General features: G+C 47.3%; 1 protein-coding gene and 1 pseudogene across 1 annotated transcript; one reads left to right on the top strand and one right to left on the bottom strand.

The window, feature by feature from the left end:
• Positions 1–649: 649 nt before the first annotated feature.
• LOC146405108 (uncharacterized) lies at positions 650–1,773 on the bottom strand (annotated as a pseudogene).
• On the top strand, positions 1,140–25,572 carry ZDHHC5 (zinc finger DHHC-type palmitoyltransferase 5). Its single transcript, XM_003353850.5, has 12 exons — positions 1,140–1,329; positions 6,365–7,539; positions 14,699–14,820; positions 17,985–18,142; positions 18,848–19,020; positions 19,180–19,282; positions 20,494–20,585; positions 21,582–21,714; positions 22,160–22,283; positions 22,717–22,829; positions 23,794–24,653; positions 25,079–25,572. The coding sequence occupies exons 2-12, from the start codon at positions 7,436–7,438 to the stop codon at positions 25,242–25,244; spliced, it is 2,148 nt and encodes a 715-aa protein (XP_003353898.2). The 5' UTR covers positions 1,140–1,329; positions 6,365–7,435; the 3' UTR covers positions 25,245–25,572.
• The last annotated feature ends 946 nt before the right edge of the window (positions 25,573–26,518 follow it).

Here is a 26,518-nt window from a genome sequence, read left to right as displayed (position 1 = left end):
AAGAAATGGCCTTGAGCTAAATGAGAACACCGGGCCTTGCTCTTGGGTTCACAACGTTGTAGGGCTAATTAGGACAAGATGTGGCGCTGTGATCTATGTAGCGTTGGCCAGCAGCTCCAGAGACAGGAGCTTCTAGAGAATCTTTTCCTTCCTGCCTGTATTTCCCGGATTGGGCGAGGTTACATGTCGGCACCCAGCTCAGGGGCTGCAGTGAAACGCTAAGGGAATCAGGCGAAGCCAAGTGTCAGCTCCCACTCCGAGGGGTTGCGACTGCCTCAGCGCGCGTCCTGTGTTCCTCTTCCACGGTTGGCACTATGGTTCCAAAGCTCGCGCTCGCTCTCCTTCCTCTTCCTCCTAGGCCTTCGGCAGGAGCTTCGCTCCCCACAGACTCTTCACTCCGGGAGGCCCCTCCGTGCGGAAGCCATAAGCCAGACCTTTCCATTATCCTGAGATTCTGCTGGTACTAGGGAACTCGCCGGTCTAATGAATGCTCCATCAAAATTGTTTTAAATAAAGTTTTCGCCATCAAAAAAAAAAAAAAAAAGAGAAAAAAGAAAAAAGGGAGAGGGCCAATTAGTGGGCAAACTGTTGGCCAATGACTGAAGAAGCTGAAGCCGGAAGACGCCGGGACCTGTGGGTGATTGGTTACTCCAGAAGCCTGTCTGGAGCGTACCACACTTACTGGAGGGGGTTTGGCGAATTTGGAAGGGTAACTACTTGCTTTTGAGTACTCTCGGTACGCACATTTAATTATTTTTCACGTCTGAGTTTTCCTGCTTCGATACGGGAGGGGCACAAAGCAGGAAGCAGAAAAAGGGAAGAGTGGCCCCGCCATTTCCCCTTTTCCGACTACTGCGCAGTACGCCCACCCATCTCTGCTGGTCGAAGGCCCTTGCGCGCGCGTTCTCGTTTTCTCGCGTGGTACGGCGCTGTGCTCTTGCAGCCAATCAGACCGCGAGGTCGCCGCGGTCGCCGGCGTGCGCGCGCACGCCCTAGAGCTGCGTCGGGGTGGGGGCTATGGGTGAATGGGAGAGTGAGCGGGGGCGGGCGCGGCGGCGCGAGCCGCATGAATGAGAGGAACGTGCCCTGCGCGAGACGTCGCGCGCGCCCGGGACAGGGAGCCAATGGGAACGCTGGGAGGGCTCGAGACCCGGCTCTGAGGGCAACGGCCGCGCGCTGACTCGAAGGCGAGCGTCGCTGAGCGGGGGCGCGCTGAGCAGGGCGGGCGTGGAGCGTGCGGCGGCCGCGCGCTGCCTCTCAGAGGCCGGACGGCACTACCGGGAGGCGGCGGCGACTACGACGGTAGCGGTGACGGGAACAGCGCCGGGGGTGAGTACCGGGGACACCGGCCCCTACGGAACCGGAAGTGTCGGGCCAGGAAGGTGGGAGGGGAGAGTGACCTCTAGGGAAGGGGGACCCAAGAGGGGGAGGTGGTTTGAGGCCCCATTCCTCCTCCGGGCCGGGTCATCCAACTGCGGCGGGACCCGTGGGCCCCGGAAACGGACGACGAGTAGAGGCCGGGGATCCACGGCTGCCGGGGCTCAGAACCGGTTAGTGCCGGGTCGCCGGGTCCCAGCTGGGGACCCCGGTCCCTACGCGCCTGGCGCCCAGCCACCGCCCCTCCCGCCCCCGGCTCTGCGACCCGGGGCTCTGTAGTCTCCCGGGGCTCCAATGGGCCCTGCCGCCGCGGATGCGGTCTTCCCTGTCTCGGCCAGCCCTGCCCCTTACCGTGATTCTCGATGCCCCCGCTCCGGGGTAGGGATTGGGTGCCATTCCCTCCCTGCTTTTTAGGTCCTTCACCCCACTCTGCTGATACTTATTTTGGCTCAAGCCTCATCCTGTTACCTGTTCTCTTGCATCCGTCCGCTTCCTCCCCTACCCCCACCAGCGGGAGCTCCATGCTTTTAGTACTCTGTACTTTTTACAAGTGGAACTCGAATGTGTTTGACATTATTTTACCTATAGGAATCTCTTGTGAGATAGGGAGGTAGAAAGCGTTTTACCCACTTGGCCGAATGAAAACATTGAAATGAGAAGTAAGAGACTTAAAGTTACGAAAGGAGGTGTAGGATTAGATACATGTTATACTCTAGATCATTTTTCTGCCTTGGATTTTTCACTTCCTGGTTAATGCCATCTTGTCTAGGTTGACCTTATTCGCATCCCTATCGTTTTATCCCAGTATTTCTCTGTACTGGGTTAAATCTCTTCAGAATGTTTATCACCCATTCTTTAAACCCACCTAATGCTTACAAGATTTATATTGCCATGTACTTTACTACCCACCCACCCCCGCCGCCCCGTATGTAATGATAACACCCATATTAAACTTCTGTTTGACTCTTCAGCCAGTATTTTGACATGTGGGTTATTCCATGATACCTTGGTTACTTTGTATTAAGATTTATACTATTATACTTCTTTATTTCAACAAGCAATACTTGTGCTGTCAGTCTTGCTGCCATACCTATTCACCCCTTTAAGGAGGTACTTGTATTAAACCTTTGTTAAAGCCCTCAAACCCAACCTTTGTAATTTGTTTTATATATATATATATACATATTTCCAATCCATAGATTGCTCTATGCCCGAATGTGACATACACATTCTTGTGCACCTTTTTCTACTGGTATGGATCCAGACTACTGGCTCTGATGAGCCACAGTCACCCTGCGGTCTCATTCCTACTACCCACAGTACATCCTTCTGCTGAGAGCTGATGCATCTTTATTACACCCAATAAAGTCCTAGGTTTTGTCTTGTCACTTCTAACATACATACCTTAAACATCTCAGATGCTGATCTCTCTTGTTTCCTTGTATTGTACTCCCCAAGTTGCATGGCCTTTTGTGGCTCTGAATTACTATGGCAATAGTAGCCCATGTGACTTTTTTCCTGTCAGAAAATATAATCTGAAATAATATGTGGTGTCTAAATGATAAAATACAAGCAGTGCCATTTTCCTTCTCTAATCTTGGAGTTTTAAGGGTAAAGTTTATTTTTAATAGTACTGCCTGCAAACCAAGAATTGGCTTCTCATTGTTTTTTGTTTTTGTGTCTTTTGAGGGCCACACTCGCAGCATATGGAGGTTCCCAGGCTAGGGGTCTAATCCGAGCTACAGCTGCTGGCCTATGCCAGAGCCACAGCAACGCCATATCCCAGCCACATCTGCCAGCTACACCACAGCTCATGGCAACGCCAGATCCTTAACCCACTGAGCGAGGCCAGGGATGGAACCTGCAACCTCACAGTTCCTAGTCGGATTTGTTTCCGCTGCGTCACAACGGGAACTCTGCCTTCTCATTATTAACAAAGTTACTTAGGCCTAAATTCAGAAAGTTGGGCTTCGATTCAAGTAGGAATCAGTCTAGTCTGATAATGCTGTTTGGCCCTCTCAAACTCCATTGTTGAGAGGGAGAGAATGCATGTTGAGAGAAGGCACCTTTGCGTTCCATGCCTCAGAAAAGAGAGGAAGTGATCAATTCCAGGGTACATTTATACTTCACTATTCAAAACTTCTGATAGTTTAATCTCTGCCTTTGGTACTAGGGGAGATACTGCATCTCTTGGGTGGGAAAAATCCTTATATAAAATTTTTGGTCTGCAGATTCCAAGTTGTCATCACCGGGCAGGTAGTGTAGTGAAGGAGAAAGAAGTAGAAAGGGTTTGTGTTGACGCAGGGACCTGTGAACACTTGGGTTCTGAACCTGACTGCTCAAAGTCATTCAGTGGGATGGCCCCAGGCATTCTCTAGCCTTTAATTTTAAGGAGTGGGATAAGGAACTCTGTCATCAGATAATGTCAGTTAAGTGCTTTGAGATCACTAGATGAAAAGCATCCTGTAAAATCCAAAAGCACTAGTGTTATTTTACTACTACCATCAACAGAAATAATTGTTATTCTAAATCATATCAGGAAGGTGGGTCTCCCTTGACTTCCTAATAGGCCAAAGTAGAAATAAAAAAAACTGTTGATTGGGAAGAAAAGTATCAACCCCTCTGGTTAGACTCTGGTTCTTATAGAGGGCATCTCACCTTTCAGTGCAAAGACATTGCTCATCCAGTTCCTCTAATGAGTTATTCCAGATAACCAAATATTCAGCTTTTGCCTCTTTAAGGCTATAACTAAAAAGCTAGAGGGATGAGAGAGCGAGAGCAAGGGAGACATATACAGAAAGGAAATGGACTTACTGTCCTAATTTTGTCCTACTTTTTTCTTTTTTCATTGTAGCAATAAATATTCTCTTTGGTCAAAGAGAAATCTCTTTTCTAGGACTGCCCTTCACTGCTATGCCCTTGTTTGTTTTTAGTTTTTTTTTTTTTTTTTTTTTTTTTGGCCTTTTTGCCATTTCTAGGGCCACTCCTGTGGCATATGGATGTTCCCGGGTTAGGGGTCGAATCGGAGCTGTAGCCGCTGGCCTATGCCAGAGCCATGGCAACGTGGGATCCGAGCCGAGTCTGCGACCTACACCACAGCTCACGGTAAACGCTGGATGCTTAACCCACTGAGCAAGGCCAGGGATCGAACCTGCAACCTCATGGTTCCTAGTCAGATTTGTTAACCACTGTGCCACGACGGGAACTCCTGTTTTTAGATTTTGATATTCTTGGTCTTTGTTACTGCCCATCTATGTCAGGTGAGATGGGCGCCTTACAGGAACTGGTTTTTGGATGACCTTAGGCCAGGTGAAGCCATATTTTCCTTTTTTCAATATGAACAGCACTTTGAAGAGTAAAGAAGGGGGTTCCTATTGCTCAGCGGAAACAAACTGACTAGTAACCATGAGGACGCATTTTCAAGCCCTGGCCTCACTCAGTGGGTTAAGGATCCGGCGTTGCTGTGAGCTGTGGTGTAGGTCGCAGATATGATTCTGGCGTGGCTGTGGCTGTGGCTGGCAGCTATAGCTCTGATTCGACCCCTAGCCTAGGAACCTCCCTATGTTGCGTGTGCAGCCCTGAAAAGACCAAGAAAAAAAAAAGTAAAGAATTCTGAACCCAGTGTCCTCCCAGTTCAGAGTCCTTTGCCACATAGTGAAGTAGAAAATCATCTTTCTTTTTAAAGGGCCTTTTTTTGAGGGGCAGGAGGGCCTGTACCTGCAGCATATGGAAGTTCCTGGGCTAGGGCTTGGATTGGAGCTTGTAGCTGCCTGTCTACGCCACAGCCACAGCCACAGCCACGTCAAATCCAGGCCATGTCTTCGACCTATGCCATAGCTCACAGCAGCACTGTATCCTTAACTACTGAACAAGGCCAGGGATTGAACCTGCATCTTTTTGGATACTGGTTCTTTCTTTCCTTTTTTTTTTTTTTTTCTCTCGGTCTTTTTATTTTATTTTATTTTTATTTTTTGTCTTTTTGCCTTTTCTAGAGTCGCTCCCGAGGCATATGGAGGTTCCCAGCTAGGGGTCTAATCGGAGCTGTAGCTGCCGGCCTACACTGCAGCCAGAGCAACTCGGGATCCGAGCCGTGTCTGCGACCTACACTACAGTTCACAGCAACGCCGGATCCTTAAGCCACTGAGCAAGGCCAGGGATCGAATCCGAAACCTCATGGTTCCTAGTCGGATTTGTTACCCCCTGAGCCACAACGGGAACTCCATGGTCTTTTTAGAGCTGCACTTGAAGCATAAGGAGGTTCCCAGGCTAGGAGTCAAATCGGAGCTGTAGCTGCTGGCCTACACCACAGCCACAGCAATGCCAGATCCGAGCCTCATCTGCAACCTACACCACAGCTCACAGCAACGCTGGATCCTTAACCCACTGAGTGAAGCCAGGGATCGAACCTGCGTCTTCGGAGTTCCCGTCGTGGCTCAGTGGAAACAAATCTGACTTGCATCCATGAGGACGCAGGTTCGATCCTTGGCCTTACTCGATGGGTTAAAGATCCGGCATTGCCGTGAGCTGTGGTGTAGGCCAGCAGCTTTGGCTCCACTTAGACCCCTACCCTGGGAATTTACATATGCTGCAAATGCTGCCCTAAAAAGCAAAACAAAACAAAACAGAAAAACAAACATGCGTCCTCATGGATGCTAGTTAGATTCATTTCTGCTGAGCCATGACAGGAACTCCCTGGACACTGGTTCTTAACCTGCTGAGTCACAGTGGGGAACTCCCAAAGGGCACTTTTTAAGCAGAATAGCTTTTGGGGTTTTATCCTTGACGTTCTTTTGGTGGAGGTGGTGGATATGTGGAACTTCCCTGGCAAGAAGTGAACCCAGACACAGCAGTGACCCCGGCCACTGTAGCGCTGCAGTGACAACTCTGGATCCTTAACCTGCTGCACCACAAAAGACCTCCTAGCCTTGATGTTCTTAAGAAATGCCCTGAAAGAATTTCTCTGATAAAGATATTTGTCTTTCTCCAGGTGAGGCACTGTAATCCAGTTGAACTCTGCATCCAAAAATCCCAAGGTTGAAGAAGATCAGAGACATTATCTCACCTGGGAACGGGGACCTCTTCCACAGTAACCTTTTAAAAGTGTCATCAAGTGGAATTGATTTATTCATCTTATTGTGCTCATTGGGAAGAACATGGCTTCAGGGATTTTATGTTTCCCTTTCATTTTGCATGAACTGTATAGGAAACGGAGCCCTTAAAGGGTTTGGGAATAACAAGAAGAGATTGAAGACAGACAAGCTTGTATGCTCTCTCTCGTTTTCCCTCCCCTTCAAAGAAAAGGATTTACAACTCAGCCTTGAAACAGCTGCTGCCCAGCTTTAGCCATCAAGAGAAAGTAAATAAAATTAAACCACCATTGCCAGACTGCAAGCCCTGAAGTCAAGGTGTGGGAGTGGTGGCATTGAGAAAACTGCCTAAAAGAGACAAGGACTGTGGTAGCAGCAGCTTCTCTTTAAAGCTGGAAGGGGCCCCAGGTTCCTTCTTGGATTGAAATAGAAACACACGGGGCACACCTCTTTGAGGTGCTGCTCACACTTCGTGGAAGCGCGGTGGTCGGGGAGGTACTATAGTATCTCCTCTGAAGAACTTTTCCTTGCTGGAGGTGTTCTGTCCTACCCTGGTACCTCCCCTTCTTTCCTTCTGAAGACTTCCCTCCATCCATGAGCTGTTGGATTTGTCCGACTGCCCGCGTTCTCCACCTGCAGCCATTTGCATGTGTACAGCCTACTGTTTGTCTCCAGTTTGTAAACTGTATAAGTTGTGTTTCTTAATCTCTCCTTCTGCCTTGTTCTGGGGAGGTGGTTATTCATCATTTGGAATCACCTTTCCCCCTCCCATGTGCTTTCCTTCGTTTGAGATCTTTTGACCTTTGGTTCTGTTTGGGAGGGGGAAGGGTGATAATTCTCCATTTTCTGTTTCCCTGGTTTTCCTCTGTACTCTGCTCTCCGTCGTCTCCCTCGTCCCGTTTTCTTGTCTGTTCTGCCGCTGTGTGGGCCTGGGCTATGCGGCAGGGCAGATCTCCCATCAGAGCTCCAACATGCCCGCAGAGTCTGGAAAGAGATTCAAACCCAGCAAGTATGTTCCGGTCTCAGCAGCAGCCATCTTCCTAGTGGGAGCCACGACCCTCTTCTTTGCCTTTACGTGAGTTTTCTCCCTCCCAGCAGTGGTGATGGGGGGGCTGCCGGGGAGGTTAGGGGATCCTTTTTTTTCTCTTGAGTTTGGCTCCTTACTTGCAAAGCCAAGTGACTAGGAGTGTATGAGGTCTGATAGAGGTAAATCCAAACCCCAGAGACACCGGTAAGAAGAGTAAGAACAGGCCTTGTTGCAAATTTTACCCTGCTAAATCCTCTACCTTCCCCAGCCTTCCTTCCTTTGGAATCACAGATGTCTTCATATTTTCCTACCCGGCCTCATCATTAGATGATTCGGAACTAGGAAGGAAGTGGGAGGGAAGCACCAGAGAGGCTCGATGTGGCTTAAGCAATCAGTTCTCTGAGAGCACAGGACTAGATGAAAGGCTTTTCAGATAGTAGTGGCTCCTCCCCAGGATGTCTGAGGCTTCGATCTGAGATTGTGGGAACTGAGGGTACTGCAGGATTTCAGGATTGATTTAGAAGGTATACCTGAGACGGTTTTGGCTGTTGGTATTACTCAGATGGTTTCCTCTGCACTCTTGAGAGGTGAAGGCCACTGGGAAAAAGCGAGTTTTATTTAGGAAGCGAGTCCTAGAAGGCTTCCTTCACATTAGTTCCTGCTGAAGGACCTGACAGTAATTTCTCCTCTTCTCTGGTCCCATTTGGAAAGACAGTGGTTGTCAAAAGATTTCCCACTTAGGGATATTCAGCCTATGTTCATCTGCTTGTTTCTGGAGGAGACTTGAATGATTTATCCTTTTCCTTTTCCCCAGTATCTTAATTGACTACCTGGCAAGCATCTGTGCAGTTACCTGTTTATAAATTAACATGTACTAGGCTTCTGAGCCTTAAACTGTTGAGTCATTGATTTAGTGTTCTAGTTGTAGCTCATGGAACAATCAGAGCGTGCTAGATTTTCTGGGGAGTTCACTCTGTTGTGGTTCAGGCTCAAGCCTGATTGTGAGGTGCTGTTTAGAGCAATGTGGGGTTGCTGGCAAAAGGAAGAAAATGAAGTGGTGGGGAATAAAAGCAGTCTGGACTATGAGTGAAGCAGGAGTTGCTGGGGTGTGGGCAGGTTTTGTCATGGGGAGAAACTAGAACAGAAATTAAGTCTTAGATAGGAAGGAGGGAAAACACCCCAAATTGAGCTTCTGATGCCAAAAGGAATTCTAAGAACTGTGGGTTGTTTGGCCAAAAGAGTAATATTGCAAAAGTACGATAAATATGATGCTTTTCTATTTAGTGGTTTTTTTTTTTTTTTTTTTTTTTTCCTTTTGTTTTTGGCTTTTAAGGGCCACTCACAGGGCCTGTGGAGGGTACCAGGGTAGGGATCGAATCGGAGCTACAGCTGCCAGCTTACACCACAGCCACAGCAATGGGGGATCCGAGCTGCCTGTTCGACCTCCACCACAGCTCACAGCCAGGCCAGATCCTTGACCCACTGAGCAAGGCCAGGGATGGAACCTGCATCCTCATGGATCCTAGTCTGGTTCGTTTTGCTGCGCCACAACGGGAACTCCCTATTTAGTGTTCTGTTTTTTTCCACTTTTTATGGCTATACCTATGGCATATGGAAGTTCCTGAGCTAGGGGTCTATTTGGAGCTGCTGGCCTACGCCACAGACACACTGAATCCAAGCTGCATCTGCGACCTGTGCTGCAGCTTGCAGCAATGCCTGATCCTTAACCCACTGAGCAAGCCCAGGGATCAAACTCATATCCTCACCGAGACTATGTCGGATTCTTAACTCACTGAGACACAATGGGAATCCCTCTATTTAGTTTTTAAACAAGGAAAGAATGAATCTGTTATCTAAGGTGTGAGCATCATTCTACTTCTTACCTCCTTCTCTTAAGAGTAGATTCTTCAGGAGTTCCCGTCGTGGCGCAGTGGTTGACGAATCCGACTGGGAACCATGAGGTTGCGGGTTCAGTCCCTGCGCTTGCTCAGTGGGTTAAGGATCCGGCGTTGCCGTGAGCTGTGGTGTAGGTTGCAGACGCGGCTCGGATCCCGCGTTGCTGTGGCTCTGGTGTAGGCCGGTGGCTACGGCTCCGATTAGACCCCTAGCCTGGGAACCTCCATATGCCGCGGGAGCGGCCCAAGAAATAGCAAAAAATAAAAAATAAATAAATAAATAAATAAATAAATGAAAAAGAGTAGATTCTTCAGCCTCCAGCTCTGAGCCTGAGCACATCTGTTTAATCCCTCAGGGATCTAGAGCAGCCCTGCTCTTCTCTGACTTCTCTTCATCATCTTTTTCTCTTGCTCCAACTCAGAGTGTTTAGTGTACTGTCTTTCTTAATACATTGACTGACAATAAGGAGGAGTCTTCAGTGTTGGCCTCATCTGGTTTCTCCTTTTATGGCCACTAGGTAGAATGAGTGTTTTAACCAAGTGACATTTATATGGGACCTTAGCGTCTTTGTAGCAGTTGTGGTGCTGTGTTAGGGGAGATAAGACCAGTTTTGACACCCTTAGACCTGCTTGATTGGAGAGATGCTCCCATGTGAGCATCTTCTCTTTGTTCTATCCACCTGATATGGAGAGTGTTGGGGAGAGTGTTTTCCTTTAGAAGGCAAAGCCTTTGGGAAGCTAGGAAATTAGGAGGACTGGCTGAGTGGTTTCTCTTTCAACCCATCTGTTCCTGAGTTTGGGAGAGCAGAATCCTTGTTCTTAATTTGCTCATCTGGAACCATCTGGAACCAGCCAAGTGCTTGGCTGGTTATACCAGTTTTGCCATAGTTGTCCTTACATAGGCATTTTCTCAACTGATAGTTGAAGCTATTTAACCTACTTTCCCCTTGCCTAGTGCCAGAAAAGCAGGGGTCCTCTGTATTCCATGGTCTCCTAGCCTTAAGAGAAAAAAATTTGGAGGACAGTATTGATTGTAATTGGAATTATTGCCCCAATTCAAAGTTAGAAGCGCCTGAAGTCTTAGAGTTCCCCCTGGCATTTTCCTCAGGACAGATTTCTGGGCTGTCTTTATTTAAGCAGTTTATTTAAGCAATATGACTTTTTTTTTATTTTTTTGATTTCCTCAAATGAGATCTTCTGTGGACCTCTGGTATTTAAAATATAAGAGTAGGGCCTCTCTGGTTCAAGTGAGGCTGGCATATAGAAGCCCAGCCGTTGGGTGTCTCCTCTTTGTCTTCCTGGGGACCCCTGAGATCGTCTTCGGGCTCCTGGCAATACCATTTGAAATAAATCACTGAGTTGTATCCCCTAAAGTCTCCTTGAGCTGGAAGTTAAGTCAGCTAGTGTCCCATTTTGTCTCTTTTCTAAAATTGTCAGGGAGGGTGCAGGAGTGAAGTCTCGGCCGCAAGCAATCCTTTGCGGGAAGGGCAGAAGTCAGGCTTGGCCAGAAATCCGTGTCGGTCTTTCCAGTGTCCCATCCATGAGAGAGCTTCCTCCTTTTCAGTTTCTTTATCTAGAGTTGGGCAACCTCAGTGACTCTCCCTCGGGCCCTTTCTTTCTTTCATGACTGCAGAGGTGCTAGCACCTGATTTGAGTGGGAGCAGCCTCGTGATTTAGGGCATTAATTGAGCAGTGGTTGTTCCTTTTCCTTCCCACGTTATTTTCTCATCCAGAAATAAGTGCCCAAGTCCTCCACCTTGCACTCAGCTGCTTGAAAGTCTAAGACAGGACAGGTCAGGTGTTTAATGAGAAATTTACCCATCTAGAAGAGGGGAGGTTGTTTTCCCGTGGAATCTTGAGGAGCCCTAGGGGCAAGAAGTGGGGTATTCGTCCTAGCCTAGCCTCATCAACAAAGAACATTAGTCCCACTCCAGGTATGTGCTAGGCATGGGAGGAATGCACAGACCTGGTCTTGAGGAGCGAAGTGCCTCTGTATTAAGTGTTCTTGAATCTAGTACTTGAGACAGAGGAAGTGGAGTTCGGGATGAAGGTGGAGCTGGAATGATAATTGATGATGATGATGGAGATAGTTAATCATTTTCTTTTGTTTTCTATCCCATGAACGCTCAGTATTAAGCCATCTGGTTTGAAAAGAATTTTTGGCTCTTTTCAAACATTGTCTCCTTTTCCCTTATATATGTAACTTGTAGCTGAAGTAACAAGCTTGGAAAGTTTCCTGTGGATTGCCTAAGGTTACATAGCAAAGCATTGATCAAGACAGGATTAAGGAGTTCCCTTCGTGGCTCAGGGGAAACAAATCCAACTGGGAACCATGAGGTTGCGGGTTTGATCCCTGGCCTCTCTGCTGAGTGGGTTAAGGATCCAGCGTTGCCGTGAACTGTGATGTAGGTTGCAGACATGGCTTGGATCTGGTGTTGCTGTGGCTGTGGTATAGGCCTGCAGCTGTAGCTCTGATTAGACCCCTAGTCTGGAAACCTCCACATGCCATGAGTGCGGCCCTAAGAAAGCAAAAAAAAAAAAAAAAAAAGACAGGATTAAAATCCAAAGTTTCTTGACTGCTGCTTGTTTTTCTTACCAGGAACTTAAGCAGTTTTTTGTTCGTTTATTTGTTTTTATAGTAGAAAGAGTTAGGGCTAGGAAACAGATTTTCAAGATTTCAAGAGTGTGGGTATTGAAATCTACTCTCCCAATATTTTATTTGGCCTTGAAAACAGAAGTGGCAAACAGGTGGGCAGAAGAACCTGTTCTCCCTGGGATGGTGTCGGTCTGGGAGTCTCATCATGAGTCAGCCAGCCTACAGCCACTCCCTATACTTTGGAGCTCTATGATTGTTGCCATAGGCTGAGGACGAGCCCGGACGGCTTCTCCTCAGCCCGGCCCTCATCTCCTTCCATCAAAGGCAACAGATTCAGACAGGCCACTTGGGGTGGTCACCTAGGAATCTGGCAAAGTACTGTAGCAATGGCAAGCCTCTCCTGGAGCCCAGCAGAATGCGGGATACAGCAGGAGCAGGCTCTTCTCACACAGGCCTCTCTTGGGTGGGATGTTTTCTCAGAGTGCTGTGGTTGGAAGCGGTGGCTTTTAAGTTGAATCTAGGAGCAGCTATTGCCTGTGAGGTTATTTGTGTTGCCACTGTGAGGGTAGGCTTGATTTTGGCAACAGATACTGGAACTTGATTCTAGAGTCCCACACTTCAGCTGGGATGTGTTGCTATCAAGAAGGTTGCAGTTTGCAGGGATAAAGTTCATTATCCGGGGGCAGGTCATTGGCACTAGAGCCGAGAAACTAGGTGATTTGCTTTGGAAATGCAGAAACTGAAGGAAAAAATGGGGTCAGAAAGATGGACATCTGGGTCTGTGAGGGGACTGATGGCTTGTTCTCATTCACCTTTGTTTCCCTTGGAGATAAACTTACTTTTTGCAAAAGCTCAAGAGGTCTCAGTAGTCAGTTCTAGGAATAAGACTTAAATCATGGACACCTCAGTGTTCTAAGGATTTAATTTCTTTTTCCCTTCTAATTATCTTCCCAGGCTGTGGGAGTCAAGTGAGTCACCCTTTCTCCTCTTCCCTGGGCGGAAATTGAAGTGACAGCTAAGAACTAGGGAGGGGCTCTGACCTGGATGACTGGTTTTCAGTTTCTCTCCCTCCCTCCTTAGGATCAGGCTCTGGGTGGGGCTTTGTAAAGACTCTGCCTTCTTGCTTGTATTCTACCCCAAACCCTGCCAAGGTATGGGGACAGCTTTTCCGAATCAAAGAACTCCCAGGGAAAGAGGCTTCCATAGGAGACTTCAGTCGACTAAAACTAGAGCTGTGACAGAAAGTCCCTTTTTTGCACTGAAATCAGTGCCTTCCCTCTGAGCCTCATTATTTTGTCTCCCAATTATGTCCTGACCCAGCCAGAGAAGCAAAGAGTTAATTGATATTTACTATCTAAAAAGTCCAGTGCACCATAAATATTTACTTAATTTTTTTTTTTTAATGACAGGTTAAATGGAATTTGAATAAATAGATGGTGGTGATAAAGACAAAGACTTGTGAGATGCTTTGTGACAATGAGTTTTGCCTCTTATCATTAGTTTCTTTCTCATTAGGGAGCTCGGGTCTTTCAGACTGTCCTGACTCACGATTCAGGGCTGTGCTTTTAATTTTGCTGGAGACAGATCACCTCTCAACGGAATCCAGGGCTTCTGTGGAATAACTCTCCAGGCTCATTTACTGTCTTGTTCTCCGGCCCCTTCTTCCTTTCCTTCAGTGAACTCTTCCTTTCCTTCTGGCTGGTCTAGATAAAGGGGACGAGGACAGATGCTGGCCTAATTCTGGAGATTAAATTCTCAGCCACAAAGCAGATTAGGGTATTGAGCCACTGTCTTGGGGAGTTCTTCCTGAGCTGACACGGGAGAGAGGGTGATACTACTGACCAAGTAAGCAGCACAGCAGATGTTCTTCTGACCCTTCCAGCTCCCAGGAACCATCCTCAGAGAAAGGGAGAGCGCTGGCAGCACTCCTGCTGAGACTGCTGTCCTGACAGAAACTGAGCTTAGTCATGGACCAGGTCACTCTTTGTGTCAAGGAAAAGTTACCTAAAGCATATCTTTGATTTGAACCCTGTGGAATATTGGATGTGTGGCCACTTTCTTTTTCCTGCAGGATTTAGGGCTGCTTTGGTCTGATACCTGCTTCCCCCCCCCCCCACCCTCCACTCTTCTGCTTCATTTATTGATCTCAAAGGGTCTAGTCCTGTGCCTTGGCATCCTTATATGTGAGTGGTTTCCTTTTCTTTACCTTGAGAACTAGCCTCTAGTTGAATAAAATTCTCAGGAATATCTGATGTAGGCAGTTGAGAGTGGTTCAGAGCCAGCTGGGAAGAGAGAAGAGGAGCCAGAGAGGCAGGTGGTGTCCCTTGCTTTGGGCCAGTGTGCAGGTCAGTGGGGCATGGCTGGGATCCAGAAGCCTCAGGCTGTTCCAGAAAAGGGAGTGTAGCTGGTGTCAGTTTCATACTTAGTCCCTAGCTCTTGTGCCTGGTTAAAAGGGAGGTAAGGACAGAGTCAAAAACAAATGGAAAGAGCCACAGGGTAAGAAGGAATCTGAAGATCATGGACCTCAGTGCAAGGGGTTAAGTCTTGTATCTTGATCTAAAATGAGCATTTTTCTGGGAAACTAGACCCACTTATTGGGAAGGATAAAGGTAATTTGAGGCAAGATTTATATATAGGTATGGGTTCTTAGAGGTTTTTATATAGTTGTGTCCACAGTACTAGAGGCAGCCCCTCATTTTCTTTATTATCTGTGCAGCTGTCCAGGACTAAGCCTCTCTGTGTCACCTGCAGTGCCCATCTACAATGCGATTGTTTTTCTCTTTGTGCTGGCCAACTTCAGCATGGCCACCTTCATGGACCCAGGGATCTTCCCTCGAGGTAAGATCTCCCCCTTCTCTTTTGGAAACTCTTTACTACCTTTGAGAAACAATGATTTTTGGAAGCTTGAATAAGCTTGAGACCTTAGAAAGAGGTATATTTACATCTGCCCAGAGAAATGGGGCAAATGCTGCTGACGGTACATAGGAAACACTTTACCAAGTAGAGGAAGGGAAGGGCATTCTAAGCAGGGGAAGCAGCACATACAGAAGCTTGTAGCTGTGAAATGCTGAACTCAGTGGGTAGAAGATAGAGTGTATGGTAGGGCCAGAAGGGGCGAGAGATAAATCAGAGCCAAGTGTAAAAGACTTTATATGCTGAATTAAATAGATTATAATTCTTTGGACAGCAAGAAGGTTATTTTGGTTTGGTTTGGTTGGTTTTTTTTTTTTTTTTTTGGCTGTGTCCTCAATGTGTGAGATTCCAAGGCTAGGAATCTAACCCAAACCACAGTAGTGACCCAAGCTGCTGCGATGATAATGCCACATCCTTAACCCACTGTGCCACAAAGGAACTCCTAAAAGAGGTCTTTAATTGGAAGAATCATAGGATCAGATTTTCTTTTACAAAAATATATATATATATATTTATTTTGGTATTTTTAGGGCCACACCCATGGCATATGGAGGCTCCCAGGCTAGGGATCAAATTGGAGCTATAGCTGCTGGCCTACGCCACAGCCACAGCAATGCTGGATCCAAGTCTTGTCTATGACCTATACCACAGCTCACAGCAATGCTGGATCCTTAACCCACTGGGCGAGGCCGGGGATCGAACCCGCATCTTCTTGGATGCTATCGGGTTTGTTAACTGCTGAGTCACAACGGGAACTCCACAAAAATAATTCCTCTAAGAACATAACAGATACCTCCTGGGAGGCTACTGCAGTAGTGCAAACCAGATGAGAACTTGAATTCAAAGCTGGATTTACAGAATTTTCAGAATTTCTTGTCTAATTGTTTATTTGGGGAGAGTGAGAGGGTGAAGGAATTGCCTGGGATCGGTCCAAGGTTCCAAACTTGTTAGGTTGGATGCTGATTTTTATAAACTATGACTGAAGTTACAGAAATGTTGAGCAGGTTTGGAGAGAAGACAGGACATCTTAGACATGTTCCATTTGAGCTGTTTAATGGATCAGTCAGGTAGAGTTGCCCAGTGGGCAGCTTAGTAGTCAGATTCAAAGACCTTGGTCTCAGAGTCCTCATCCATGTAGTATTTGAAGCAAAAGATGTTAAGACTGTCTAGAGAAAGTAAAATGAGATTAGAAAGAACGAGGATCAGACCTGACCAGCATTGACATTTTAATAATGAGCAGACGATAAGGAGGAGTCATTGAAGAGGGATTGAGCAAGAAAAGTTAGGAGGAGGTGGAACTGGAAAAAGTGGGAACTAAGGAAAGTTATGAAGTAGCTGCTGGTTGGCAGTATTAGAAATTAGGTCCAAAAGGATGGGAATTTAAAATTGCCATTGTTTTAGTAACTAAGAAATTAGTGTTCTTAATAGGAATAGTGTTTGTTGATTTGTTTTTTGGCCACACCCACAGCTCGAACCTATGCTGCAGCTGTGGCATCACTGGGTCCTTAACCCGCTGCGCCACAGGAGAACTTCCTGTTTGTTTTTAATGATACCAAAGACTTTAGCATGTTGGTGGCCTGAGGAGATGGAATAAGAGAAGGGAGAGAAGGTGAAATTGAAGAAAGAGGCTAATTGAAGAGTGACCTTCTGGAGGAAGGAGATGCTTTCCTCTGCATGTTGGAAGGGTTATGCTTACAGAAGTAGGCTGTTTCTGGACTAGGAGGTGAGAGTTAGGACCATTATTAGTGGAATAAGAGGTAGAAAGAGAAATTGATGATGGTTGTTGCCGATGACATCTCATTTTTCTCTTAAATGTGAAGTTATCTGGTAAGAGTGAGACAGGTGGGGATGGGACAGCAAGTACAGTGACATGAGGTTTTCCTGAAACTCACTGTGCTCACAGAGCCTGTGTCACTGTGCTTCTCGACTTTTGCTTTAAAGATTAGGTTAACGAAACCAAAGCCAAGGAAGCCTTTTTTAACGAGTTCATTTATCAAATATTTATTGATTACCGTAAGGATCACTTGGGAACACTTTTTTAAGGCTCCTTGCTTTCATATAGCTCAGTCTAGAGGGGAAGATAGGGAGGCATTTACATAAATAAATACACTGTGGTAAGTTTAAGAGTAATCAAAGAACTATAGAACTTCAAGAAGAGAAAGAGCTGGAGTTCCTGTTGTGACGCAGTGGTTAACGAATCCGACTAGGAACCTTGAGGTTGTGGGTTTGATCCCTGCCCTTGCTCAGTGGGTTAACGATCCGGCGTTACCGTGAGCTGTGGTGTAGGTTGCAGACTCGGCTGGGATCCTGCGTTGCTGTGGCTCTGGCGTAGGCTGGCAGCTACAGCTCCGATTAGACCCCCAGCCTGGGAACCTCCATATGCCACGGAAGCGGCCCAAGAAATGGCAAAAAAAAAAAAATCTTTTGGGGAAGCAGTTGTGCAGGGGAAAAAGGTTGATGTTAGTTCGTTAGTTCCTTTTTTTGGATTGCTGTAGTTCAGTTGTGTACTTGATACTGAACTATTATGCAAACTCATTATGTATGTACTTTGATATGTAAATCATCTATTTCTTTTGAAATATATTCATAATATGTAAACCAAGAATATCAGCATATCCATATCAGAGCCACCTCTGAGTCATGTTCTTGAACTGTGTTTCCCAATGTAGAATAAATCTGCATTTCCATACTGTTGCATACAGAGCTGATCTCACAGTATTAAGTTACTCATTCCTAGTCTCTCTTACCTTTAGACCGAATTCCTCGAAGGCAGAGGCCGTATTTTATTTTTAAAATTTTTTTACTTTTTTCTTTTTTTTTTTTTTGGCCCCACATGGCATATGGAGTACTGGGGCCAAGGATCAGATCGGAGCAGCAGTTTTGACCTATGTCACAGCTGCGGCATCACTGGATCCTTTTACCCACTGTGCTAGGCTGGGGATCCAAGTGTCTTGGCGCTGCAGAGATGCCACTGATCCTGTTGCACCACAGCAGGAACTCCTGAAGCCATATTTCAGATATCATTGCCTCCCTAGTGCCTAGTACAATTCTGGCGTAGTCATTTCTTCATTAACTTTTCCTCTCTGCAGCTGAGGAGGATGAAGACAAGGAAGATGACTTCCGAGCTCCCCTTTACAAAACAGTGGAGATCAAGGGCATCCAGGTGCGCATGAAATGGTGTGCCACCTGCCGCTTCTACCGTCCTCCTCGATGTTCCCACTGCAGTGTCTGTGACAACTGTGTGGAGGTAAGAACTCTCAGTGGGGTAAGCTTGTCCTCAGTTACCATCTTCCTGCCCATAGAGTAAGAACTGAACTTCTTGGCCTTGGATGAAAGGTAGTCCTGGTTAACTACCTGGGCTGTGTCCTGGCTCTGTGTGCATGATGGATAGAGTGTAAATATTCCACTGTAGCAGGGACCCCAAGTGGGTAAGCCTAGGTTTTTCCAACACCAGTGGTCTGAGTGCCAGTCTTCCGTCCCTTGGCTCATCTTTTGGATATTCGTCTTGGTTTTGTGTTGTCCCTTGCTTCTACTACATCATGCTATTGCATTCAAATTTTACCATTATATTTCTCTTTCTGCCTGTCCTTCTGCTTTCTTTGTCTTTTACTTTTAACCCCCCTTTCCAGTGTAAACCCCCCTTAGCTGTAAACATCTGTCTGCCAGGTTTTTCTTCCAAGCCTCTTTTTTCATGAATCTTAATATTTTTGCAAAGCTCCTGACATTTGTTCCTCTTCGAAAGGCAGCCTTGGCCTTTGATCAACCTCTGGAAGCGCCTCCTTACAAATTGATAGAACAAGAAAACCTGCATGTGCCTGTTTTTAAACTTTGTAACTAAATGGTATCCATGATCACAGACTATTGAAAACAACACTTAAGTTCATCTTCTCACAGAAATGATGGAGTGCTCTGGTCTAAGGCTGCCTCTCAGTCTGTTTCTTTTTGCTCCTAGGAATTTGATCATCACTGCCCCTGGGTGAACAACTGTATCGGTCGCCGGAACTACCGTTATTTCTTCCTCTTCCTCCTTTCCCTGACGGCCCACATTATGGGTGTGTTCGGCTTTGGCCTCCTTTATGTCCTTTACCACATGGAGGAACTCTCAGGGGTCTGCACGGCTGTCACGTATCCTTCACGGCCTGTGGGTTGCGGGACTGGGAGGGGGAGGAATGAAGAAAGTTGAGTCCTGTGGCAGTGAGGGTCAGAGGGAAGCTGATGGCTGGGGCATGGGCTGGGGAAGGTGAGATCAAGATTGCTCTCTTCTCCTTGACTCTTTGGCTTCAGAATGGCAGTGATGTGTGTGGCTGGCTTGTTCTTTATCCCGGTAGCTGGCCTCACGGGATTTCACGTGGTGCTGGTGGCTAGGGGGCGCACAACCAATGAACAGGTACGGGGGAGTGATGGGAGACCCCCTAGGAGCAGAGCATGAGTCTCTTTTAGCCCTGTGATTAGTGTAGAGCGTAGCGCTTTCACACATAGGTGATTAATGAATACTTTTTATGATGAGGTGTCCAAGTTCCTCACGTAAGCATGAGAATGGGCCATTTCTTAATTAACAGACATTAATAGAATGTCTCCTGTAGTACAGGCTCTGTATATTTAGGTTCTGAGCTTATAGAAACAAATAAAAGACCCGGGTCATCCTTCAAGAACCTTCTAATGCTGCTTAAAGGAAAACAGTTATTTTCACGCATACAAAACTACTCTTAACTTGCTTACTCTTAGGTATTTTATCTGAGTTTTCAATATTCAGAGAGGTATATATCCCCATTTTACCTAAGGAAACTGATATTTAGGGTCAGATAGCTACCATGAATAGCCTGAGAATTTGAACTGAGGACCCTGACTCTATAGAGTTCCCATTCTTCTTCTTCTTTTTTTTTTCCTCCCCATGTTAGGGCTGCACACATGGCATATGGAGGTTCCAAGGCTAGAGGTCTAATCGGAGCTCTAGCCGCTGGCCTACACCACAGCCACACCAGATCCAAGCCGCCATCTGCAACCCAAACCACAGCTCATGGCAGCATGGGATCCTTAACCCACTGAGCAAGGCCAGGGATCGAATCCGTGTCCTCAGGGATTCTAGTCAGGTTCGTTAACTGCTGAGCCGTGAAGAGAACTCCTCTTTTTTTCCTGGCCTCACCCTAAGTTCCCATTCTTTTTTTTTTTTTTGGTCTTTTGTGTTTTTAGAGCTGCACCCACAGTACATGGAGGCTCCCAGGCTAGGGGTCGAACTGGAGCTACAGCTGCCAGCCCACGCCACAGCCACAGCAATGCGGGATACGAGCTGTGTCTGAGACCCTCACCACAGCTCATGGCAACACCAGATCCTCAACCCACTGAGCCAGGCCAGGGATTGAACCCGCATCCTCATGGATACTAGTCGGGCTCATTAACCACTGAACCATGATGGGAACTCCCCAGTTCCCTTTCTTAATTATCACGAGTATAAGCTTCTTTATGGTAGGATTATATTTTGCTCATTTTTGTATCTCCCAGATAGTGGGTGCACAGTAATTTGTCATCGATTTGTGTTTTGGAATTTGGAAGTCAAGGTCACATTGTCTGACTGATCTGGTCCTTTTTCCCTCCCTCTAGGTTACGGGTAAATTCCGGGGAGGTGTGAATCCCTTCACCAATGGCTGCTGTAACAATGTCAGCCGTGTACTCTGCAGTTCCCCAGCACCCAGGTACACCTACCCCTTTGGTCTAATGGTTACCCTTGGTCAAAACTTTTGTCTTTGGGTTTGTTCTGGTAGAGGGGAGGTCTGGTGGGAGATGGCCTTTTAGGAAGGGTTCTCTCAGAAGTGCCTTCAAGGGAGAGAGGGGCATGCTGTCCTTTAATGGACCCTGTGAGTTTAGTTATATTCTATTTTTTTGTTTTGTTTTGTTTTTGTCTTTTTGTCTTTTCTAGGGCCGCCTCTGCGGCATATGGATGTTCCCAGGCTAGGGGTCTAATCGGAGCTGTAGTCGCCGGTCTACATACACCACAGCCACAGCAACGTGGGATCCCAGCTGCATCTGCGACCTACACCACAGCTCACAGCTACGCCGCATCCTTACCCACTGAGCAAGGCCAGGGATCGAACCTGCAACCTCATGGTTCTTAGTCATATTCGTTAACCACTGAGCCACAACAGGAACTCCTAGCTGTATTCTTTAGATAGTCTGTTACTCTCTTTGGAGAGCTGGGGCTGAGATTTACTCCAGAGTGACTTGAGCTGGGTGTATCTGCCCATAGGACTGATTTTTTTTTTCCGGTCTTTTGTCTTTTTAAGGCCGCACTCGTGGCACATGGAGGTTCCCAGGCTAGGGGTTGAATTGGAGCTGTTGCTGCCGGCCTACGCCATAGCCACAGCAATGCCAGATCCGAGCCACGTCTGCACCTTATACCACAGCTCACAGCAACACCGGATCCTTAACCCACTGAGCAAGGCCAGGGATCGAACCGCAACCTCATCTTCCTAGTTGGATTTGTTTCCACTGCGCCACGATGGGAACTCCCCATAGGCCTGATCTTAACTGCAGTTATTCTTCATCAAATCAAAGAAATCAGTTCAGTCCTGTTTTTTTCACTGGCTTGGTAGGAGTGTTTCTTGTATTGGTAAAAATGTGTTACAAAAGGTAGATAACCAATAGAGGTTTTCGAATGAATGAATGAAAGCCCTCTCACTCTTGACACTCAGGTATTTGGGGAGACCAAAGAAAGAGAAGACGATTGTAATCAGACCGCCCTTCCTTCGGCCAGAAGTGTCAGATGGGCAAATAACTGTGAAGATCATGGACAATGGCATCCAGGGAGAGCTGAGGAGAACTAAGGTGAGGCATTCAGGGAAGTACAGCCGAGTCACTTGGGGAATCTCACCCATGGCAAAGAGATGGAAACTTGCTTTGTTTACCCCTCTCTTATAGTATTTATCACTTTCTGATTTGTGTTAAACTTACTTAAATATGTATCTTCTTTTTCCCATTAGATTAAGTTCATTAACAGTAGAAATTGAGTCTTTCATTTGCATGTCTTCATAGGACTTAATGTAGCAGCTTACAGATGGTAGGAGCTCAACAAGCAATTGTTGGTGAAAATGGATAAAGCAGTGATGGAATGAAACATTTATTGAAAACTTTCTTTATGAGTACCATCCCCAAACTGACTCTTATTTTCTTGGCTACCACTGCAGAAGTGTGTACCTTCTTACACGAGGTTGTTAATACTTTGAGTTGCCCTAACACTCAGTTCTCCAAATCTGATTTTCCATTTATCCAGTCTAAAGGAAGCTTGGAGATAACAGAAAGCCAGTCTGCAGATGCTGAACCTCCACCTCCTCCTAAGCCGGACCTGAGCCGTTACACGGGGCTACGCACACACCTCAGCCTGGCTACTAATGAGGGTAAGGGCAGCAGCAGGAGTGAGAACCTCACTTGTGAGCTGCAGAGAAGATGCAGGCAAGGGTAGGGCGATAATGCCTGCATTGTGACTGAGAAAACCTAGGGAGTTGTGCTTGAAGTTACTTTGGGCAGCTGGGAGAAAGGGGATGCCACTTAGCTACTGGCAGTGAGTTGGACTTCTGTGGGTGTAACTGTCAGCATCTGGACAGAGCAGAGAACATCCTGGGAGCTGTTTTAGTCCATTCTCTCACTCTCGGTTTTGTGCTGGCATGGGTCTGTAGTCTGATTTCAGCAAACTCACGTGTGCTCCTAGGACTTGCCTTTTGCTGGGTATATCTGTTCCTACCGTGTTCTCCCCCTGTACTTTGAGGAACTCTAGCCTGGTTAAGAGATCCACTTTTAAAGTGCTGTTCCCTGGGGCCTTTTTTTCTGCAGACAGCAGCCTCTTGGGCAAGGACAGCCCACCAACACCTACCATGTACAAGTATCGGCCAGGCTACAGTAGCAGCAGTGCATCAGCCGCCATGCCTCATTCTTCCAGCGCCAAGGTATTGAGGACTCTTATGTAGGGTCATGGAGTTCCCACTGTGGCTAGTGTAACAAACCCAACTGGTATCCATCCCTGGCCTCCCTCAGTGGGTTAAGGGTCTAGCGTTGCTGTGAGCTGCGGTGTAGGCTGCAGATGCCGCTCCAGTTTGACCCATGGCCTGGGAACCTCCATATTCCTTGGGTGTGGCCCAAAAAAGAAAAAAAAAAAAAAAAAAAAGCAGTAGCAGAAGGGTCGTGATGTATGCCAACTGTTCTGGGGAAAAGATTGGGAGAAGGGAAGTGAAGAAAACCAAAGGCATTTTACTAATTGTTGGCATTAGTGGTATTGAGTCCTTGATAGCATGTCCTTTTTCCAGGAGGGGTCCCTGGAGCCTAACAGATAAAAACACTGATTACAGCATCAGATCTGAGTTCCAAACCCAGTTCTGCCATCACAGAGAACTTCCATAACCTTTCTAAGCCTCATTCCAGTATTTTATTTTATTTTTATTTTTTTGTCTTTTGTCTTTTTGTTGTTGTTGTTGTTGTTGCTATTTCTTGGGCCGCTCCCGCGGCATATGGAGGTTCCCAGGCTAGGGGTTGAATCGGAGCTGTAGCCACCGGCCTACACCAGAGCCACAGCAACGCGGGATCCGAGACGCGTCTGCAACCTACACCACAGCTCACGGCAACGCTGGATCGTTAACCCACTGAGCAAGGGCAGGGACCGAACCCGCAACCTCATGGTTCCTAGTTGGATTCGTTAACCACTGCGCCACGACGGGAACTCCTCATTCCAGTATTTTAAAATAAGATATTTGTTCCTACTGGGAGATGTGCTTTAGGGATTAAAGATAATGCACGTGAGAGTTCTAAGCATATTGCTGGCACATGACACTGTTTTTAACTGACTCCTTGGGCTCTGGGCCTAACATCTGCCACAAAAGGGGGAATACTAAGAACCTGCTTTACTTTTTCCCTTAGTTGAGTCGTGGGGACAGCTTGAAGGAGCCAACCTCCATTGCTGAGAGCAGCCGCCATCCCAGCTACCGCTCAGAGCCCAGTTTGGAGCCAGAGAGCTTCCGTTCTCCCACCTTTGGCAAAAGCTTTCACTTCGATCCACTATCCAGTGGCTCCCGCTCCTCCAGCCTCAAGTCAGCCCAGGGCACAGGCTTTGAGCTGGGCCAGTTGCAGTCCATTCGTTCAGAGGGCACAACCTCCACCTCCTATAAGAGCTTGGCCAACCAGACACGCAATGGAAGCCTGTCTTATGACAGCCTGCTCACTCCTTCAGACAGCCCTGATTTTGAGTCTGTGCAGGCAGGGCCTGAGCCAGACCCGCCTTTAGGCTACACCTCTCCCTTCCTGTCAGCCCGGCTGGCCCAGCAACGGGAAGCCGAGAGGCACCCACGTTTGGTGCCAACCGGCCCAACGCACCGAGAGCCCTCACCAGTCCGGTACGACAATCTGTCGCGTCATATTGTGGCCTCCCTCCAAGAACGAGAGAAGCTGCTACGCCAGTCACCCCCAGTCCCAGGCCACGAGGAAGAACCAGGCTTGGGAGACTCAGGCATTCAGTCAACACCAGGCTCAGGCCATGCCCCTCGTACTAGTTCCTCCTCAGATGATTCAAAGAGATCACCCTTGGGCAAGACTCCACTCGGACGACCTGCCGCCCCGCGTTTTGGCAAGCCCGACGGGCTAAGGGGCCGGGGACTAGGCTCCCCTGAACCAGGCCCAACTGCCCCCTACCTGGGCCGATCTATGTCTTACAGCAGCCAAAAAGCCCCACCTGGTGTCTCTGAGACGGAGGAAGTGGCCTTGCAGCCATTACTGACACCCAAGTAAGTATTAGTCCATCCTGGCTCCCAAGGGACTTAAAATTAGCATACTGCCCTGCAGAAGATATCAGCGCAAGGGGACCCACGGTTAGCCTACTTGCGGATAGCCCTTCATTTTCACTCTGACTCCATTTTACTCTTCATGGGCCATTCCTGTTAAGAGACTAAAGATTAATCATTTTTTCTTGGTCTTCCTAAAAAGTAATTTATTTTGCTGAAGAGTAAGTGTACCAGATGGCTGCTATTAGAAGGAACAGGGTAGAGAGGGACTCAGGCTTGGTTTAAGCAGGGCAGTAACATAGAAGGGAATGTTTGTGGAAGAAAGTTTTTAGGTAGAAAGTACATCATTTTTTCCTCTTAACTTTTCAAGCTACCTCCCTTTTCTGTGTTGTCTCACTTTTGACACCTGCCTATTCTTTTCTTCCCAGAGATGAAGTACAGCTCAAGACGGCCTACAGCAAATCCAACGGGCAGCCCAAGAGTATAGGCTCAGCCTCCCCTGGCCCAGGCCAGCCGCCTCTCAGTAGCCCCACAAGGGGAGGAGTCAAGAAGGTGTCAGGGGTGGGTGGCACCACCTATGAGATTTCGGTGTGAGCCTTGGGCCCCTCCCCTCCCCCACGCCTCTGCGCCTACACCAAAGGGCCTCAGGTGGCCACCTTCCTTTCCTCGAGGGGCTCCCCTCCCCTGCATGGACATTTTTCAAACACCGATTCCAAGAGGATGAGGAGTATTTTATAACATGCAGTGGGGTTGGGGAGTCGGAGAGTCGGGGCCCTGAGACTGGGGTAGTAACCCCCTTCACCTTTTAAGACCTTCCCTTCCTTAACCCCTGGACCAGACTCAGTGGACATTTGTGCAATTGCTCGCCCTGGAGGGAACCAGATCATTTTTAAACCAGAAATAATTTTTTTTATTATTGTTACGGATTCTATTTTTTTCCTCTCTGCGTTACCAGGTGTGTGTGTACATATATATATATATATATATATATTATAAATATCAAAGAAATTATATATCTATCCTGGGATGGGAAAATGAGGGAGGGCTATGTATAAGGAGAGGGATCTTACTCTTCCTATTCCTCAAACCAGCAGGAAAAGAGCGGAGACATCAATTGAAGTCTTCCTTTTCCCCATGGTTCCCTCTCTTTTGTCCCAATTACCATCTAAGGAAAATAGCACCCCCTGTTGTTGGTGCTAAGTGATCAGGAAAGAAACCCAGGGAGAGGCGAGTCTGGGTGGGTCATGGTCAGCGGAGGGAAGGACTTGGAAAAGTGAGTTAGTGTTCTAGGCTCATTGGCACTTAGTTTCCCCAGGAAAGGGGTCAGAGCCCCATGACTGATGGTGGTGGTGGTGGTGGTGGTGGTGGTGGTGCTGGGGAGATCAGGAAAAGAGCTTGGCTGAGCTCCAGAAACAATATTGGATAATCACCCCTTCTTGGGGGAGGGGAATCAGGGTGGGCTTCTTCAACCTCAAAGTCCCCCCCCATCCCCCCGCCAACCAACACGGTTGACATCATTTTTAAAACCCAGGCTGGGAGATAATCCAAAAAGCAATATTTCTCATCATATGCCAAAAACTGGGGATAAGAGAGAAGGAGTGGCAGGCCTAGGCCCCTCCGATTGTCCCTTGGGGGTTACCCCTCAGCCCACCTCAGTATGGTGCTGGGTAGAGGGGATACCTGGGTTCTAACCTCTAAATAGGGGAGACCCCAGCCTCTGGACAGAGGCCCTTTTATTTTTTATTCTGATTAGCCATTTTAAACCAACAAGGAATAAAAAGAAATCCTGATCTAACCAGCTCCCCCTGACTTGTGTTATTTTGTGTGGTTAGGGCAGGGTGGATGATCTCTGATGGGAAATTACACAG

The sequence above is a fragment of the Sus scrofa genome, chromosome 2, assembly GCF_054392235.1.
Source record: "Sus scrofa isolate SSC_HxYL_T2T_F1_AM1 chromosome 2, Sscrofa_HxYL_maternal_Yorkshire_Landrace_v2.0, whole genome shotgun sequence".
Classification (NCBI taxonomy): Eukaryota; Metazoa; Chordata; class Mammalia; order Artiodactyla; family Suidae; genus Sus; species Sus scrofa.
The sequence above is the reverse complement of the archived record's forward strand: the minus strand, read 5'-3'. Positions and strand labels throughout refer to the sequence as shown.